This window comes from Coloeus monedula (assembly GCF_965178545.1).
Source record: "Coloeus monedula genome assembly, chromosome: 2".
NCBI classification, from domain to species: domain Eukaryota; kingdom Metazoa; phylum Chordata; class Aves; order Passeriformes; family Corvidae; genus Coloeus; species Coloeus monedula.
This window is the reverse complement of record NC_138782.1, coordinates 18,308,011-18,326,163: the sequence shown is the minus strand read 5'-3', so window position 1 is coordinate 18,326,163 and position 18,153 is coordinate 18,308,011. Positions and strand designations below refer to the sequence as shown.

The 18,153-nt window shown below is 42.9% G+C and overlaps 1 protein-coding gene across 1 annotated transcript in view; it reads left to right on the top strand.

The window, feature by feature from the left end:
* The first annotated feature begins 6,936 nt into the window (after positions 1 to 6,936).
* Positions 6,937 to 18,153, top strand: part of FBXO11 (F-box protein 11) — a 68,932-nt gene continuing 57,715 nt past the window's right edge. The window contains exon 1 of the mRNA XM_082302954.1: positions 6,937 to 7,358. Within this exon, the coding sequence (XP_082159080.1) occupies positions 7,247 to 7,358 (112 nt within the window). The 5' untranslated portion in view covers positions 6,937 to 7,246. The remainder of the gene's footprint in view (positions 7,359 to 18,153) is intronic.

The window sequence follows — 18,153 nt, the reverse complement described above, 5'->3', positions numbered from 1 at the left end:
TGGCCTGTAAGACATTCCTTGCCAACTCACCTGTCACGTGCCCTCAGCAGCACAAGTCCAAAGCTCCTTGAAGGCAACAACCAACATCACCACCACGTGGCAACAGAGAGAAATTAACTGCTTAAAGTCGTCACGTATCTTAAAGTCTCTGCTGGCTGTATGCTCCCAAGTTGGTCATCTCTGAAGTACCTGCTGCCACCTGCTTGGATGGGCAGCTCAACTACAGAGCAGAACATGGGGCTTCAGCAGCAGCCCAGACAGGTCCTACAGCAGCACAGCTATGTCTGAGAGCATGAGAACAAAACAGATCTAATTAGAAATGACTTTCACCCACAGGTCCCGGGAAATACTAAAGGCATGCTTCCAGGATCACAGTGAGCCAATCTGTCTGCAAGCTTCCTTCACCACATAAGGGCCATCCTTTCCCATCACTTTTCTGCACTACCATTGCACATATCTGAAAATAATAAATAATAATCCAGCCTTCAGATGGATTAGTTTGCAATCATTTTACTTCCTTGATCTGCCTAACTGTGCTGCTGCAGAAGTGCTGGTTGATAGAACAGGGGACAGGGTAGGGGCAGCAAAAATGTGACTGTGAAGAGCAGGATTGCTTCTTAACGGCAACAGCAATTTAGACCATAACTGCAAAACATTCTTCAGGGCATTCAAAACTGCTTTCTGATGAAATATCTCTTGGTCACAAGGATAATTAGACCTTACCCTCACTTACCAGATAGGGCACAACCAAGAGGTCCACCTGAAACTGTAAAATGGAGAAAAAGGACCTAAATTCCTCTCTTCTACCTGCTCAGACTAGAGAAGGAGCAAACTATCAAGACATATGTACACAATATGCTACACATTTTTTTTCCTGGGTGAGTTCAATCTTTCTATACTGGGAGAACTCTTACGGTAGAAAACGATACAGCTTTGGAGGAGGACATTTAAAATGGCATCTGTCTACGAGGGAGCAAAGTGAAAAATTGTAATCTCTCTTTTTACCATTAAGAACTCGTTCCCACCAGTTAACAAAATCAGTTGTTGTTAGGGTTAACACTGTCTGTACCGATAAAACCCACACCCACCTGCTCTCCAGATTTGAAGTGATGGCAGTTATATTCACATGCTGATGGGAAGACCACTTCCATCTTCTTCCCTCCAGGATTGAAAGAAGCATCACTTCTCACTGTCAACCCCTCTCAGCATGGAGATACCAAACCCCATTTAAGCACCCCACCTTTGGATGCTCTACAATGCTGCCAACTGTTTGATGCATTGAAAATGAAGACTGGGATTCCTCATACTCATTTCATATTTAGCTGTTCATAACAAAGGTGAAGCAAAGCATCCCTAACTGTTCCTGCCACTCTAGGCCTGTAATGGATGAGCTTCAGGGAACATAAGTACTTTGTAAAAATGAGGAGCTCAGAATCCCACTGAGATATTTTTAGGGAAGAACCACACCCCAAACCAGCAAAAAATTTCAAAAAGAAGGCATTCTTTTTCCTTTGGTAGGTCTAAAACTGGAGCCAGGCCCTCAAACAACTGCAGCCTCCTGGTATTAAATGATTGATTTTTCCAGCTGGGAGTATTGGATGTACTTCTTGTAAACATTTCTCATTTGGGACCTGACTCAATTCATTATGTTGGAAGATCTCTTCAGGCTGCATCCCCTCCAAGGCAATATAAACAACACCCACACCAGCCTAAAGTGGGGGGCAGAAAACCCCAGCTCTGGAGACAGAACTCATCATATGGACATGCTGCTGATGCAATGTGCAAAACAAAAGTAGGCTCCAAGGAATAAAAATTGAATTAAGCCCATACTTTATATCTGTACCTGCAAGTCTGAAAATGAACAGAAAGAAGCAAACCTTGAATGAATAAGAACAACCAAGTCAAAATAACATCTCAGGATTATATTGTGTCTAGACAGATCATTCACTATGCTATTTTGACAGGTAACCCATGAAATTATGTGATTTATACTCAATGTATTTTAATTAATTTTAACAATGAAGCTTTGTATCAGTTCAGACCATCTGAAACACCTAAACTCAGTATAATCCAGAGGACCAAGTTTGGGGATTTCAGTGGGTACTACCAGGAAAAAAATGGGCTGAAAATATAGATTGGATACTTGAAACAGCTCCATACTCCCTCTCCCTCCCCTGAACACACTCCCAAAAAATCCAGAAGGCAGCTGATGTGTAGAGATTTATCTAGCCGTGAAATTTGTACCAAGAGAGACAATAATGCTTTAAAACTCAGACACAAGCCCTCCAGGACTTCTTTCAGAAGTTACTTTTATTAAAAAAAATTAATGAGAACTGAAGTACCACTCATGCTTCCAGAGAGCTTTTGTTAGGGCAGAATCAGAATTAACATGGTAGATAAACATGTTGCAACAGTCATGTGAGCTTATAGGAAACAACACACATTCCCCACCCTGAGGTCTTTATTTTTAGTGCAGAAACCAGGTTGGTATAGCAACAGAAAACATCCCAGCCACAGACATTCACCCAGAAGGCAACCCAGGAAGGTCAGTTAACATCAAGCTGGATTTCAGGAGACATGGATTCCAGGTAAAAGGAGGAGAGATTTAAGAGTCTTTTTCTGCAGGAGTGGGAAAATTGTAGCTGTGTGAGACCGGGTTGTAAAATGCAATTAAGAGGAACTGAGGGTCAGAGACATTGCAACAAAATGACATTGAAATTTTTGAGCTGCAGAGCAAGCATGTTCAACCAGTTCTAGGTATCCTTAGCTATTTCTGAAAGGCCCACATCTTCCAATCTTAGGAGAAACAACCCTCAAAGTTTAAAGAGATACAAGTCAGAAATTCACACTGGGTCAGTCCCAAATCTTCAAGGCAGCATTTTTAGTCCAGGGACATATTAACAGCATATGAGATGGTTAGAAATAAAAGGCAAAATTCTTATGCTTCCAAAAGCAGTAACATGACACTGTGAAGAAAGCCTTAGGTAAGGACTCCTGTACCCTGGGCTCTGTTCATAGCCCTGTTAATAGCCTGGAAATGCTCTTGGACAAGTCATTTCAGCCCTTTCTGCTTCACTTTCATCCATACAGAGAGGGAGACACATGTGGTTCCTTTGCAAAGCCACTTGAATCGATTAAAAAAGCACAGTAAAAAAAAAAAAAACAACAAAAAAAAAACCTCCTTGTATTTCTTGTTCAAATCTGTGAGCTGTAACTAAAGGCTCTGTGGTGGGCTTTGTGTAACAAACTATAACCATGCTCTCAAAATATTTCTTGTTCTCACACAAATATTAGGAAGCAAAAGCTAGGGAGAATACTGTGTATTTGCCACTTAATTAAAAGCCAGCAATTCAGTGGGGGGTTTTTTGTTGGTTTTTTTTTTTTTTCAATTTTCAAAATTATTGTTCCTGAGTAATTTTAAAATAGAGCTTTAGGCCATCATATACAAGTTGAAGTCTGTCCTTACTTATGTCTTGTGAACCCCTTAGAAGTAATCCACAGATTCACTGAAATGTGTTATCCTAGACTCGTTTTGATCAACTGTTAAAGTGATACCCACATCCTCATGGTAAGTATGGATCATGACAACTTAAATGAATCTGTCCCACATTCAAAGCATTTCTAACAGGCTCTGAAACAAGGCTTTTCAGGTTGCTAGTAGACATGTACATTAAAGGGAATAAAATAGTGGGGATTCCTGCAGATCACCCTGGCCTCAGTCAGCTTTGCTGACTTAACAGTTTACATTGTCCCATAGTTATTTCCCAATTCTGCTTATTCTGCGATCCCACCACCTCAAATCTCTCAGCAATACTCTGAGATTCTAGAAAAGAAATACTGGTTCACTGTCTTGATCTTTAAGTTGTTTTAACTGTCCTCACTTTAGAGCAAGTCAGCTGGCTCAAAGTTGCTCTTCTGTCTCTGCACATCACCCTCACAAATAGGAATCCCCTTCATGACAACTTGCACTGCTTCTCTCTGTGAAGCTGCCTCATCTCTAACTATTCTATGTTAACACATAATTAGCAAGTTACTGTTATCACTAAGCACTCCATGGCATCTCTTCTTCCATGCAGGAAGGAAGGTGATCTCTTCAAAGCAGCAGCCAACTCTTCAAGAAGAAGCAGAGAACCAGTTATCATTAACATTTAAATACACACACATTTGAAGTTCAGCACAGCTTAGAAGATAGTCTGAATATGATGAGCTAGCACTTGACAACTCTGTCCAAATTGCTTATGCTATAAATGCTCCAAGCAAGCTCTTCACCCAGGTCTTACACCTTTCTGTTCATAATGTGAGGCTGTTCAAAGGTCACCAAAAGGTGATTTGTGGCCAACATAACCAGCCCAGCAAGCATTTCTATTGTCGACAATTATGCAAAAAGATCACTGTACAGTTTAGTTCCACTTCCCATTCCCTCTCTTCCCAATTTAAATAAAGAAAAAGCTGTCTTGACAAAGGCAAAATTATCTTGCCAGTATAAATAACACACATTCAGGAATGGCTTATTAGCACATCATACAGGATGGCTTAAAGCACCTCTGCAGTGGTCAATACAATGAAGCCCAAATTATTAATTTGGGCTTTCAGTGCCATTTCCATCACAGAAGTGTTTTCCTTCTCAGAGGCTTTAGAGCAGCAATGGAGGCACAGAATGGCTAAGCAGAACATTTTAAAGACTGACAAACAAACCTGAAATTATGATCAAGTCCCAGACAGGATATATTTAATAGCTATGAGAGGAGATACTGAAATTTAGTCAATAATGTTTTGATGAGTTTTCAAGCTTTCTACTGTCCTTTTAAAGCACAGCCAAGAATGTCAGACAAGAGCACTGCAACTATTTCTTTACTCCATACCTTGTAAACAAACATCAAATACTTACAGGAATCACTTTTTTTGCACCAGTAATTTATTTAGTAACTGAATCAAATCTGTATTATTCAGCATGAGGTTCACATTGTATAAATTCAGAGCATTTATCCCAAACTTCAGCATAACCTTCTATAGATTGCCCTCAATGTATTTTGGTTGCCAGTGAGACTACATCTTGGACCTTAAGGAGCTAATTACAGAAAGTGTTTTTTTAGGCCAAGAGATCAGTCAGTTTCAAACTAGTTCAAGACTTTTTAAGGAAGTTTAGAGTCTACTTCGATTAAATAAACTTTCCTTCTAGTATCAGAAGCTTTAGATTCTTGAAGGCTCTGTGTGAGAGTCAGCTTGTCATACATCCTTGAACAAGCTTTCAAAATTTAGAGGACTAAAAATTTGGAGTATACCTGAAATTGCTCAATATAGGTAATCTTGTGACACCAAGAATTTATTTGTTTGGTGAAAAGAGCACAACTAGAACAGCTACATAGAAATGGATTCAAACTATCAAAATACACTAGTTTAAAGATTAGAAGCTCTTAATGAGGGGAAAACTCCTTAACCATGACATTAAGTTTAGCACAATACTTGGGTAGGGTTATTCTACCCATTCAAGAGTTAAAGCAGAGTTTCACAACGCTATCAAAAGTAAAAATACTTTTATGATATTTACATGTAATTATGTAGCTCTACAGAATGTTCAGTACAATAGCCTGGTAATTGTTATGACAGAAACTGGCCCCAAACAGATTTATGTTTATATTCTTTTTCCCTATGAAGTTCTTCTCACAAGAGCTTAACTTCATTATTTCTACCCCCATTATTAGGGAAGTTGGCAAGAATTACTTTCCTTGGACATGGAAAAACATCCTCCATGGTTTCTCCAGTCATTCTTTAAGGCAACAAAATGTTAAGTCTAAAAAGTGCTCCTTAACAACTACTCAGATTTTTCATACATATATTTTTGGTTTAATATGAACTGAGAATTATAATTTCCCTGTTATTTCCTTTAGAATCACAAGTATACATGTTTTTAAAGCTTTTTCTTTTTAAAAGCTGTCATTTCCTATAGCTATATTATACCTTCATTTGTCAGATTGAAACAAGCTCCTACCTAATGTGTTTTTAATTACCATCATTTATTTACATCTTATACCAGATAACACTCTTCTGCTTTTCAGGCATAGACAAGGGCCCTGGTTCCAGAAGCTCCCAGAGCTGTTCAAGTAGGACTACACACAAACCCACCTTCACAGCATTAGAAACAGATTCCTGAGCAACCCTACACAGAAAAGATCTCTTCCCTACTACTTGTGTAGTGCCATCCATTTTATTAAGTGATTCCTGAAAAGGAAGAAGACCACAGCTAACTTCGTTTACTTTTTTCCCTGCTCTGAGGCCATCAGCTGAGCACCAACACAACAAATATAATAGAGGAAAAACCTCATTCACTGTCTACAGCCCCAAATAAAGAGCATATCGTTGTAGCAGCAAAAGGTGGCACAAACACGAGCGTGCACGCCGGCCAAGGAACATAGAGAAAGCCAGAGGGGAAAAAATGGTTAACAACCAGTGAGGAAACCGAAACGAGCGGGCACCCGCAGCACGGCTAATCCCAGCCCAGGCAGGGTTACCAAGGCGCACGGCACCACAACAAGGCACCTCCGCCAAACGCCCACTCTCTCTCCCCCTCATCACACACGGCCTGAGCGGAGCCTGCCGGGCCCCTCCGCTCCCCGTCTGCTGCGGGCGGTCCCGGCAGCTTCCGGGCTGCCCCAGGCCCGGCTCCCGCGCCGGCTCCTCACGGGCGCCGCCGCCACAGCCGAACCCGAGCACCGCCATTGCCGCCCCGCACGCGCGGCCCCGGCCTTTTATAGGCACCGTGCCGCCCCACCCCGCGCCGCACCGCCCGCCCGCCCCTCCCCAACCCGCGCACCGATAGTACGGCAGCACGGATTGGCCGTGCCGGCGCCGGCCGTTTGTGTGGGGCGCCGCGATTGGCGGAGCGCGGCCGCCCAACGGCCGCCCGCTCGCGAGCGCGTCCCTGGCGGTGTCAATGGCTCCTCCTGCCACGGAGCAGCGACGGGCCTGAGCCGGGCAGGACCGCGGGATCGCCGGGGGCCGGGACGGGGGGGCGCGGCGCCATCGTCCCCCACAGCAGCGCTGGGAGAGCCGGCGGCTCCTCTGCCTTCGAGCGAGCCGGCAGCGGCGGCGGGACCCGCGCCCGGAGATTTCCCCCCCGCCCTTCCCTGCTGCCCGCGCCTGCGAGGCGGCCGCCCCGGGGCTCCCTCCGAGCGCCCCCGTCCCCGCCGAGGCACCGGTTGCCGGAGGATTCCCCCCCTCCCCTCCCGCCGCCCACACGAGCCGGCAAATGAACTCGGTCCGAGCCGCCAACAGGAGACCCAGGCGAGTGTCCAGGCCGCGCCCGGTGCAGCAGCAGCAGCAGGAGAGGAACAACGCCGCCGCCGCCGCCGGGGATCGGGGTAAGCCGGGCTCGGGGCCCGCCCTGCGCGGGGACCGGCAGGAAAAGCCCAGGCTGCTTCACCCTTGGCTCCCGCTCAGGCCGCGCTTTGTTTGGCTCGGGCTCTGCCACGGCTCGGGGGGAGGCGGGGGCTCGGCCCCTTCCCCGGCCGGGGAGGGGGGAGCCGATTGCCCGCGGCCCCTCGGGACAGGACACCCCCCCGAGCCCCCGCCCCGTCCCCGGGGACCGCGAGCGGGCGAGCCGCCCTCGCCCCCCGGCAACACCGGTGCCTCCCCGCGGGGAGCGGTGGGCCGGGCCCCCGAGGGGTGCGGGGGGAGAGCGCCCGGGGGGCTGCGGGGCGGGGGGAGGTGGTGCCGGGCGACTTGCGGCGGCACCTTCCCCGAAATGGTGTCCGGGGGCGGCGGCCCCGGGTCTGGCCGAGGCTCCGCGGGGCCGGGCCCGCCGCGCCGCGCCTGCTGCGCAGTTCGGGCTCCGGCTCCAGCGCCGGCGGGGGGGCCGCGGCCCATCGGCCATTGATCCCCCCCGGCCACACCGTCCCCGAGCCCCCGGAGCGGAGCGGGGGCTCCGGCCGTCTGCGCCTCAGCCCTGCCCGGCCGGGGCCTAGCGTGAAAATGTTGACAATTCGGAGCTAATGGGGGAAAGCACCATTGTGTGAGGGCATGAGGAAGCGGCGAGGTGGGATTCGCCCCTCATGGAGGCCGGAGCGGGGTGCGGGGGGGCTCGGGGGTGGCGGCCCTTCGGCCCTGTCACTGTCGCCCCAGTGGTGGCTCTGGGGGTGCCGCTGTGCGTGTGCTCCGAATGTGCAGGGCTGGTGGTGGCTGGGTTTTTTTTTTTTGAAGGCGAGATGGGGGTGGGATTGGAGGAGACATTTTGCATGTCTTATCTGGTGGATTGGATTTTAATTTTTTATGCATTACCTGTCACAACTCCGGCGTGATAAAGGAGACTGATCTGTGGTGCGGTCTTAGGTGTACAAACGCCTTTTTAAAATTAAAAAAAAAAAAAAAGAAAAAAGGCTTCATTGTCAGCTGAATGTCTTTTGTTTGAATATCTAGGATATCACATTGAGAACAAGGTATTTTAACTACGGAGATGCGTCGTGATAAATATTTCAGTACATTTTATGCAATCAAAACATTTTAAGTAAATGAAGTAAAGAAAATTTAATCTGAGGAAGTATTTTTAATTCTCCATTCCTCCCCCTCCCCTTCCTTCCCCCGCCCCCCCTCGCACGCATTGGTCAGAGCAAAGAATGTTACCCAGACCAGATTGCTGTGTATATAACCAGAGGATGTGATGTCTTATGCCCAATTATGGGTCTTGTGTAAACCTTCCAAAATCTTCAGTAATTATATAATTAAAATTACTTCTCTGGTATACTGACATTTAAAAGAAAAACAACAACACAGAAAAAAATGCAAAACAACAACAACAAAAAGAAGTTCTTCCCCTCAAAGATATACACTGAGGGTTTTCATCATCGATGTTCCGTATGCAGAATATAGATTTTTTTTCAGCCCCATGGTTTACTTTGCCTTTTAAACAGATGAAAACACAACTTCTAAAAGGCATCCAGAATGATGTGCTTATGGATTAAATGCAGTGATTATTCAGTTTTACATTGGACTGCCCCTGTTCATATGGTATTAATTTGCTAAAGATACAGGCAGAAACTTTCTCTATTAAAATGTGAGGCTGCAATGTATTTGTATTACTCTTGACATTTCTGGAGCTCTGGATTTACCTAATTTTTTTTTTTTTTTTAAATTGTTCTGTGCTGTTGACCACTCAGTGATGAAATTATAACAAAATCAAGTTCCACCGTTTGTGGAAATTACTGTTCCGTATGGATCACTGCTAGGTTTTTCCTTGCATTTTTGAAGGTCAGTTGTGCTAGGTCTCGCTTACCCAAAAATGCATCAACAGCATTAAGGTTTTTTTGTCATTAGTGTTCCATCTACATTTGGGGTGTCTCTAGTGCAGTTTCTGTTCTATCTCAGGACCTCCAGGGTCTGATATCTGGGAGATAATTTCAGTTTTACCTGTGACTTTGATCGCTTTGTGCAGGGCTATTGCAGTAAAGGCTGATGAATAATGCTACTAAATTAAAAGCCAATATACTGGGGTAAGACTATGACATGCAAATCAGTGTTGACTTTTTTCACCTTTATTCCCAAGCAATGTAGGTCATCCTAAAAAAGGCTGTACAAAAGAATCAGTATAAGTTATTAGGAAAGGGTTTCTATTGAACTCAGATTTAAATTTGTTTTAAAAAACTCTTACTGGATACTGTGAGTGCAGCTGTGACTGAACGAAAATTATATTTTGTTATTGTTAATTTCTTTCCTCCTTCCTATTACAGCAGTGTATTTATAAGCACAGATATCATGGGACAGAGTTGATAATACAGCTCACAGTTAATCTTTGGAACTTCTTGTTTCATATCATTAGATTGCTTAGTAAAACGTGTAGTAGGTCTTGAGCTTTATTTATTATTTAATGCTGTGTAAGTAGACAGTGTTTTACAACTGAGTAACAGCTGTTACATGTTCACTACTGGGTAAAAATCAAGTTATGACACCTATTGTTAATAAATAGATCACTGGGAAAAAATGCTTTTATAAAAATCCTGCCTCAAAGGTTCCTTATAAGAATTAAAAAATTGTACAAAGCTGTGCATTATACTGAAGCGATTCTCATTTTATGTTTGTAGTAGAAATAACTCTAATGAATACATAACTATACTGTCTATATTATACATTGATAAACAATACCTGTGTACCTGTGTTCTGATTAGTGGGGAAGGGAAATCATAAATGATTGCAGATAAAAATGTTTTCTCCCCCAGACCCACTGTATTGTACAGCCAAGATAAGATGTCATCGGGATATACTTCCCAAGATGTTCTGCCTTATGCTCTGCTGTTCACACCTCCCTCCATCTAAATTAGCCACTCTGGCTACACTATGCTACTTCTGTTTTACCTTCTCCCTCCTGATATCTCCCCAGTCACCAGTGGTTTTGTAATTCTGCATGAAGGATATAGAATAGATGTGTCTTTTTATTTTCTTTAGGACAAAGGTCTACCCAAAAAGAAATCTGGACTGGGTGATGTCTGTGTTTAAATATTCACGTTTGCTTATAGCGCTGGTTTTTTCTCCCTTGAGTGTATAGATTTGGCTAGTTCTAGGAAGAAGACAAGGTTAGACACTTATTTTAAAAAATAAAAAGATCCTGTCCAGAATGCAGCTGAAATTGTCAACCTCAGAGCTATCATATGAATATTTTTTTCTTGTTTCTGTTCTTCTCAAAATAATAACTCCATTAGTGCATATGTGCCTCTGTAAAACCAGCACATCACTGGATATGGTACTAATGAGGTTCTGAGCTGCATGTCCAGAATTAAGCGCTCGTAGGATGGGCTCCTGTGTGCCGATGAGTACCCAGCGTGTAGCGCTGTGGCAGCTGCATCTGCCTCAGTGCTGCGCGCTGCTGTTACGTGGTGGCGGTGTCCATGTGACAAGGCAGGGAGCTGCCTCCGGAGCTGCCTGCGCCAAACGCTAGCTGCCTTTTTTTTTCCCAGGTTGATTTTTGGCACGAGTACTGCTACAAGGGAAGGGATAACACTGAACGCCTGTGGGTGTGGTGGGACTGTGGCAGCTCCAATTTAGATTGGGTTAAGCTGGGTCAATACTTTTGGAGCTGAGGCAAATTTAATAGATGCAGCCTGTAAACCTACCTTGCAAGTTTGCTTCCCCTCCTCGCCCCAATCTATTTGCCAGTGAAAACAAGATACATACACCCATACAGTCTGTGTGTCACTCTGCAACTTCTGAACTTGTTAGCTCATTTCAACCAAGTTGACAAAGGGGTGTGAAGTTAAGTTTTGTGGAAACTATTGGTTGGGCAGAGGATGAAGACAATGAGGGAAAGACATTTATAACTTGCCCTCTCTACCCATGCCAAGAAGCAGCAACCAGCTGGCCTGTCAGCACGCAAGGTAATTGAATTAGTCATTTGTCTGTATAGGGGACATGAGGGCTTGACGTACTGGGAAAAAGAGTAGGTTAGGCTGTGTAAAACAAACATGTAGAAACTCAGCTCCAGTAGAGTCCTTGCTCACAACATTTGAATTCTGTAATGTTGAGATAAATATCTCAGGAATGGTAAGGAGTCTTTTATTTGGCTGTATTTCAAGTGTATGTGTGTAAGCATGTGCATGATTATATATGATTTTTTTTTTTAGTATATGCACCAAAAGGCTTATTTGGTGAGTGCAGGGCAGTAACAGTAACTGAATTAAATTGCTCTTCTTCTGAAGCAAATGCACAGACTTGCATCCAAGCACCTAAATGGGTTTCAGTTTTTGTGGGGTCGTCCCTTAGGGCAAGAAGTCAAGTTGGGCATCGGTTGCTCCACGTGGAAAGAAATCTAGTTAAGGCTTTTCTCTGTTTCTTGAAAGTGAGTCTTGAGCTGGGAAAAGATATATACACATATGGAAATGTAATTTGTTTTTGCAATGAAAAGTTTCCAAAGTCTACCTTACAGTTTAGAATCTGTAAGATTGGTTCTTCAAGTACAACTTTTGTTTCCCAAAGCCTCATTCTGCATTACGAATACTAAGGAATATGTGCGTACCTCTGTTGTCCTTCATGTACGACAAGGGCCTAAACCTATGCTAAAGCTTTCTATTTCATTTGGAGAAATCCAAATCAAATGTATTTGTTCTTGGCATGCACAGTAGCATTCATTGCTTATAGTTTTTGGTATATTTTAGTCAATCGTAAGACTATTAACATTAGTTACAGTTTCCCAGAAATACCAAATTTTTTTTTACTTTGTGTGTTACAAAAACTTGGAGCCCAGTGTTTTAAGAGATAATGGAGTCGCTTCCGTGGGTCTATTTTATATCTTTGTGCTTTGGGGGAAGGTTATGCTCTGCATCCCTTCCTTGCTCTAGTGCTTCCTAGGACAATCACTACTGCAGAGTAGACCGAAGCTGTGCGATGTATGTCAAGCTTTTACTGCAGGTGTACAGGCATGAAGCATCTTATTTGTTGAGCATAAATAAACGTTCTGTGCACTGGATCTGAGGCTTTGATGTATATGCGTAGAATTGGAGCACTAGGAACGCTCTGTCAGCCCAGCAGCCTGCTTTCCATGGGCAGCTCCCTCAGCAGTGTGGTGAGCCTGGTGTGCCTCACAAGTGCTGAACCTGCAGCACCTGTACAGAGCCACTGCTGTGCCACATGTTTGCTCGGTGCACTGAGCACGCACACAGGGGTGGCATCCCAGGAAGTGCTGCTGCAGCCAGAGCAGCTCCTTTGGCCCACACTCTCTTCTGGATCCCTGGTGTAATTGGAAGGAGGATGCGCCAGGTGCATTGTTAACGTGCATCACCTGTGGCAACACTTAAACTTCCTCTTGCAGGCTGTGCCTGTAAACTCTTTGGTCTGCTAGGAAGAGGAGGTAGTGTGCTTCTGTAAGATTTCTAAATTGTGTTGGTTAGTGATTAAATCTATTTAGTCTTATACATTACAGTAGATACAGTAGGAAAATTAAACCAGAGCTGTGCAACATATGGACAACAAAAGCAGAGGTGAAGTGACTGAACTAACAGGAATTGAGAAAATGGAAGGTTTGTTCAGTTGACTTTGTCATTACCTAATCCCATCATGTTTTCAAATTTGTTTTTGTTTTTTACTTATGTGGTGTTTCTGCATTCAGCACTTGGATTGGGGGGAGCGGGTAAAACCTGGTGATTCTTGTTCATGGTACTAAGCTGTAGTATCTGAACATAACTTAGGATTTTAGTCTGAGTTATTCAGTTCTTGTGAAACGGGCCAAGGAGGGGAGAAGGAAAGAAAGTGAAGTAAAACATGCGGTGAAATTATGAAACATCAAAATTTTGCTTTTATAGTATATTACTATTTTTAAATTTTTGTAGAAGAAAAGAGTAGGTTCTAGATGTGGGTTCCTAAGTAAAGAAGATGCTCTAGAGTAATCTTCTATTATGTGCATTGTACTTCCTGTTAGAAAGTTTAGTGAACTTTCCTTGAGGTGATTAAAATCTATGAATCTGGAATCCATCTTAAAAGATAGCTTGAATAGTGGTTATTGTGATTCCTCTCAGTAACAGTTTCCTTGATTATACTGCTGCTTGTTCTTAAAATTATTATTCATCTGTGGGTAGAAGCTGGGAGGACATAGATGAGCAATGAATACTTATAAAACATAGAGTTATTTCAGTAGGCTTTTGGGGACTATTTTTTGTGCTCTCCTCTGAGATACTTCCTTCAGTTGCATTTTTACAAGAGAACAAAGTAATTGTAGAGCCTGTTTGTTAGAGAATAGGGTTGTCCTGTTACTCCTGCTTCTAACTCCATGCTCTTAGCCTTTGCCTTGCTTTGACACTCTTAGCTCCCTGAACCATATCACCATGGAAACTAAGCCTCCAAAACACTCCGAGTAGTTACCTGCTGGTTTAGCTGTTGGTGCTCTCTAACTGCAGGGTTGGGTGGGTGCCGTAAGGGAATTTGAGATCAGTGGGACTGGCCCTTGCCCTCACAGGTCACCCTTAGATCAGCTTGGCTGTTGTGTGGGACTGGAGCCTTTCCCACCTCTTGATGCCAGTCCTGTATTTAAGAGGAGCTGTTGCAATGCTGCTGGGGCTCTGTGCTCTGCTCCGTGCTGTGGGACGTACAATGAAACCTACTGTTCGTTGTAACAGAAACCTGCAGTTTCCATTCCGTTGCCAGGTTTGTCAGGTCCCTCTGATGTCTTATATGTGAGAGTTCAGGCACTGCTTTGTTCGGGGAGCTCAGACTGCTGCATAGTTGAGCTCTGCCTGGAAACCTTGTCACTCAGGCTCCTAGGTTTGTTTCTGTTGAGCAGCTGTACCTTCCTGATTCTATGTAGGTTATTCCATAGAAGCCTGTAGAGATATGCTTCCCATACATACAGGATATCACTGATATTCCAGTATCAAAATAACAGTAGTGTTTATCTTCTCGTGCAACCAGTTCTGTGTTCCAAAAAACTGATTCAGCTGTATCATGTGAGTGCCAGTGTAGTGCTGGTAGAGCGTATAAAGCTTTTAGTCACTTCTTCTGCACTGATTGACTGCATTGAGCTTGGTAGGTACACACAGCATAGAGAAATAAGCACTCCTGGGAATAAGGGTAGGAAGCAAAAGCTTGGGTTTTGTCCTGCTTTGAATTACCATTACACGGCAACCAGGCCAAATCAACAACTGTACTTGGAATTCGTATACTTATTTTAAATAACCACTGGCCACACCAGCAGAAGAGCTGAATTTGCAGTCTCATGGTCATCATGCTGTGTGCATGCTTTTATACCGAAGGGCTGGTTAGCATGGATTGGTCATGTTACAGTAACTATTTCCTTTTGGTGATCCCAGTCCATAGTGTTTGGAAACAGCCTGTTTACCTTAAGGGCTCTCATTTGTGGGTTCTCTTCTGTTGCTTGTTTTCAGCTTACACATCCAGAAGCAAAGGTTCAGGGGTTTAGTGTCTTGCTTTCTGAATAGAGGAGAGTTGTAGCTCTACAGCAGGTCTAAATTTCAAGCTATCTTTGTGTTTGGGCAGGTTATTGTAGGATGAGAAGTTACCATATGTCAGCTGATCTGTGGTATCTGATTCACAGTAATTGTTCATGTGTATGCTCTTAGCCTGTGGCAAATGGAAGGTAATTTGAGTTAGCTTGACCCTCTTTCATTATGCTCTTGCAAGGCACTCCCTTCTCCATGTGGATTGTTAGACCTGTTGGAGAGCCTTGGCTAAAACTGTAATGCAGTTTCTGTCTCTCAGCTAGTTTGGCGTTATCTGTACAACAGCAGGATGAGTACTTCACAATTTCCTGTATTGTTGCTGTTTTGAGACCATACCTTGGTGAAGAAATAAATCCTACAGAAATGCTACCCTGAAAACCAGTCAGATGTTACAACTGCCAAGTGTGTTTTTCTTTAGCAGAACATACAAAGCTTTATTAGTGCATTTTGAAACACGACAGACAAGTTGTTTATTTCACAGTATCTTGGTATCTTCTTTCTTGTTTTTGAATAAGTACATTTTACCTTGATTTCTTTCAGACAGTGCTTGGTAATTGAAATAAGTCTAACACTGCAGTAACAATTGTCGATGTTCTCATTCAAAGCCTACTGAAATCCTGGCTAACTGAAAGATTCCCATTTACTATAAATGGCACTTGAATTTGATCTGAAATGACATGAAAGGTAAATCAATTGATTTTCTTTGTAGTGCTTAGTTCTTACATGAAATTTGATTTTGCAACAGAAAATCCAGTCCAGTCTGGTTCATCAATAATTGTTAAAAATCTAAAATACTACTGAAATGCTTATGTGAAAATATTTTTCAGTAGTCTGATACAGCCACCCTGTCTTGCTGCCTTATTGAATTCTTAAGGCTCCCAGAGAGAAACTCAGAACTGCCTCTTGAATGTATTCCATTTTGTCTTCTTAGACAGATTAATCTCCTTACTTAATTACTGCATTACTGATCCTATGCGTATATAAAGTATCCTCCCTATTTTTTTGTTCTTACTTGGTCAATAAATGTTTTTTTTTCTAGGAGGTAATTGGGTAAAATTTGCAGTTCCCAAGCTTCTTGTTCTTAGAAAAGTGAGAGGAAATGTGTAAATTTTTTCCTTTAATTGGAATTTGAGACACAGGTCTTGGCACAGACTTGATATAGTCCTGTGAGAAATGAATAGTTGGAAAGTTTGTAAACCTGCCTTTAGACAAAAGTTTAGTTTGTCATCATACCTTTAGAAAGAACATTAAGCTGCAGAAGCATAGGAAAGCTTCAGATTTCAATTGCTGTTTCTAAGAGCTGAGGACAAAATGGAATGCTTTTTTGGCTAAACAAGCCTTTCATGATGGTTAGGAAAGCAAGAGGCCAGAAAGGTGACCCAGGTGCTGTTGGGTCATCAATGTAAATTGTGTGTAGTGGCTGCTCAAATTAATGTTTACTATTTCTTTCAATTGTTGCTGTCTTGAAGGAAGGACTGCAGCTCTTAGATGGTTGTTACATTAATCGTCATCACGATGCGATGCATCACCTTTCTCTGAAGGTGGTAAGATCTGTGACCATTTTCTTGGACATTCATCCACGGTTTAAAGAGCAGTTATTCAAAATAAACCAGAGTTTACTCTGGTTTCATATTCATTTGCTCTATTTTGACCTGTGTTGGCTGCAACTGCCCAAGTTGAGACCATGGGTAGGGACAAGAGACAGCTGAGCTCCATCTGTTAAGAGCTTGGAGGACTGAAGGTCCAGGGTGATTGCAGTATATGAAAATGAGTAGTGGTTTTTCCATCACAGAAGAGCCCCTTTTCATGGAATCAAAGGCTGGGTTGGGTTGGAAGAGACCTTAAAAATCATCTAATTTCAATGCTTCTTGTATTGAGATCCATTTGGAACTTCCTCTGGTTCCATTTTTAAGCCTCTGCAAAGCTCTATAATAATTGAGCCTCTGAGGTACATGTCTCGGATTGGTGTCGAGAGAACCTCGTTCAACACAAGAGTTGTTTGGCCAGCTAAGCATCAGTGGGAGGAGAGAGGATTAGTGCTTTGGGCTACTGTTGCTGTCTGGATGATTAGAAGAAGAATGGGTGTGATTGTGATAATGGGTGATATTTGAGCAACTTTAAGTGGCCTTTGATAACAAGGTTAGAGCCTTTCATATCTTGCCAAATTTTTTCTTACTGATCAGCAGCTTGTGATCAATAATCTGGTGATACACTTGACAGTATCAGTATGGATGTCCGTCATTGTCAAATTTTACCTTAATTTGAAAGGTTTAAGTAACTGAAAAAGGCATATCCCACTAGGTTCAGTGGGTGTCTTTCTAATGAAGCTCTGTTCTGAAGATCACACAGGACCTATCAATGTGATGTTGGATCTCCCATTTTGTCTAAATAATGCTTCAGCATCTGAGGTTGTTAACTTTAAAAGTCTAAACAGGAAATAATGTTTACTTAAACAGCCCCATCTCCTCTAAACCTGTTTTTTAAATGCCAGAAAAGAAGAGGAGGTGAAATTATTCGGATTTTTCAGTTACAGGCAACCTAACTTTAATATGTAAGTTTAAAGGAAAATGTATTGGTTATACTAGTGTTGAAATCTTTAAATTTGTAAAAATGTGGGGAAAAGAAAAAGAAGAACAGAAAATTAATTTCAAACAAAATTTTATTTGAAAATTTCAATCTTCAGTGGTATGTGGTGTTCCAGTTCAAGATCAGTTTTCAGTTCGCTTTGTTAATTTTTCAGCCTATGTGTTTCTGGATAACTTTTTTGAGAAACTGAAGATTTGAGCGTTCTCTCTTCTGTGGGTTGCTCTTATGCTGATTAATACAATGGAAGTTAAAAGTAGGTAGTGTGTGGAAAAAGCATGATTTTTAACTCCTCTCTTTTAAAGGCCTACCAAACAATACCTGTTATCCATTGGTGCTCACAGCGGATTCATTGCCGTGTTCTTGAGTAAATCCCAGCAGACTGACTGCTTAGTTTTTAGTTTATTTCAGTTGACTCAATGACCAGTATCACAAAGAGTGCTATGAGCTGCCAGTGTATTTTTGTGCGTGTGTGTAAGATCTAGAAATGTTGTACAATTGCGTGGAGTCAAGAACATTACCTGAATTGTAGTGAGTTGGGCACAGTGATTTTTCAGACTAAATACACTTTAGTTGTCATCCCAATGTTTCTTCCTTAGCAGCAAGGTTGGCCCTGAGCATTTCTCTGGGCTACCACTATTAG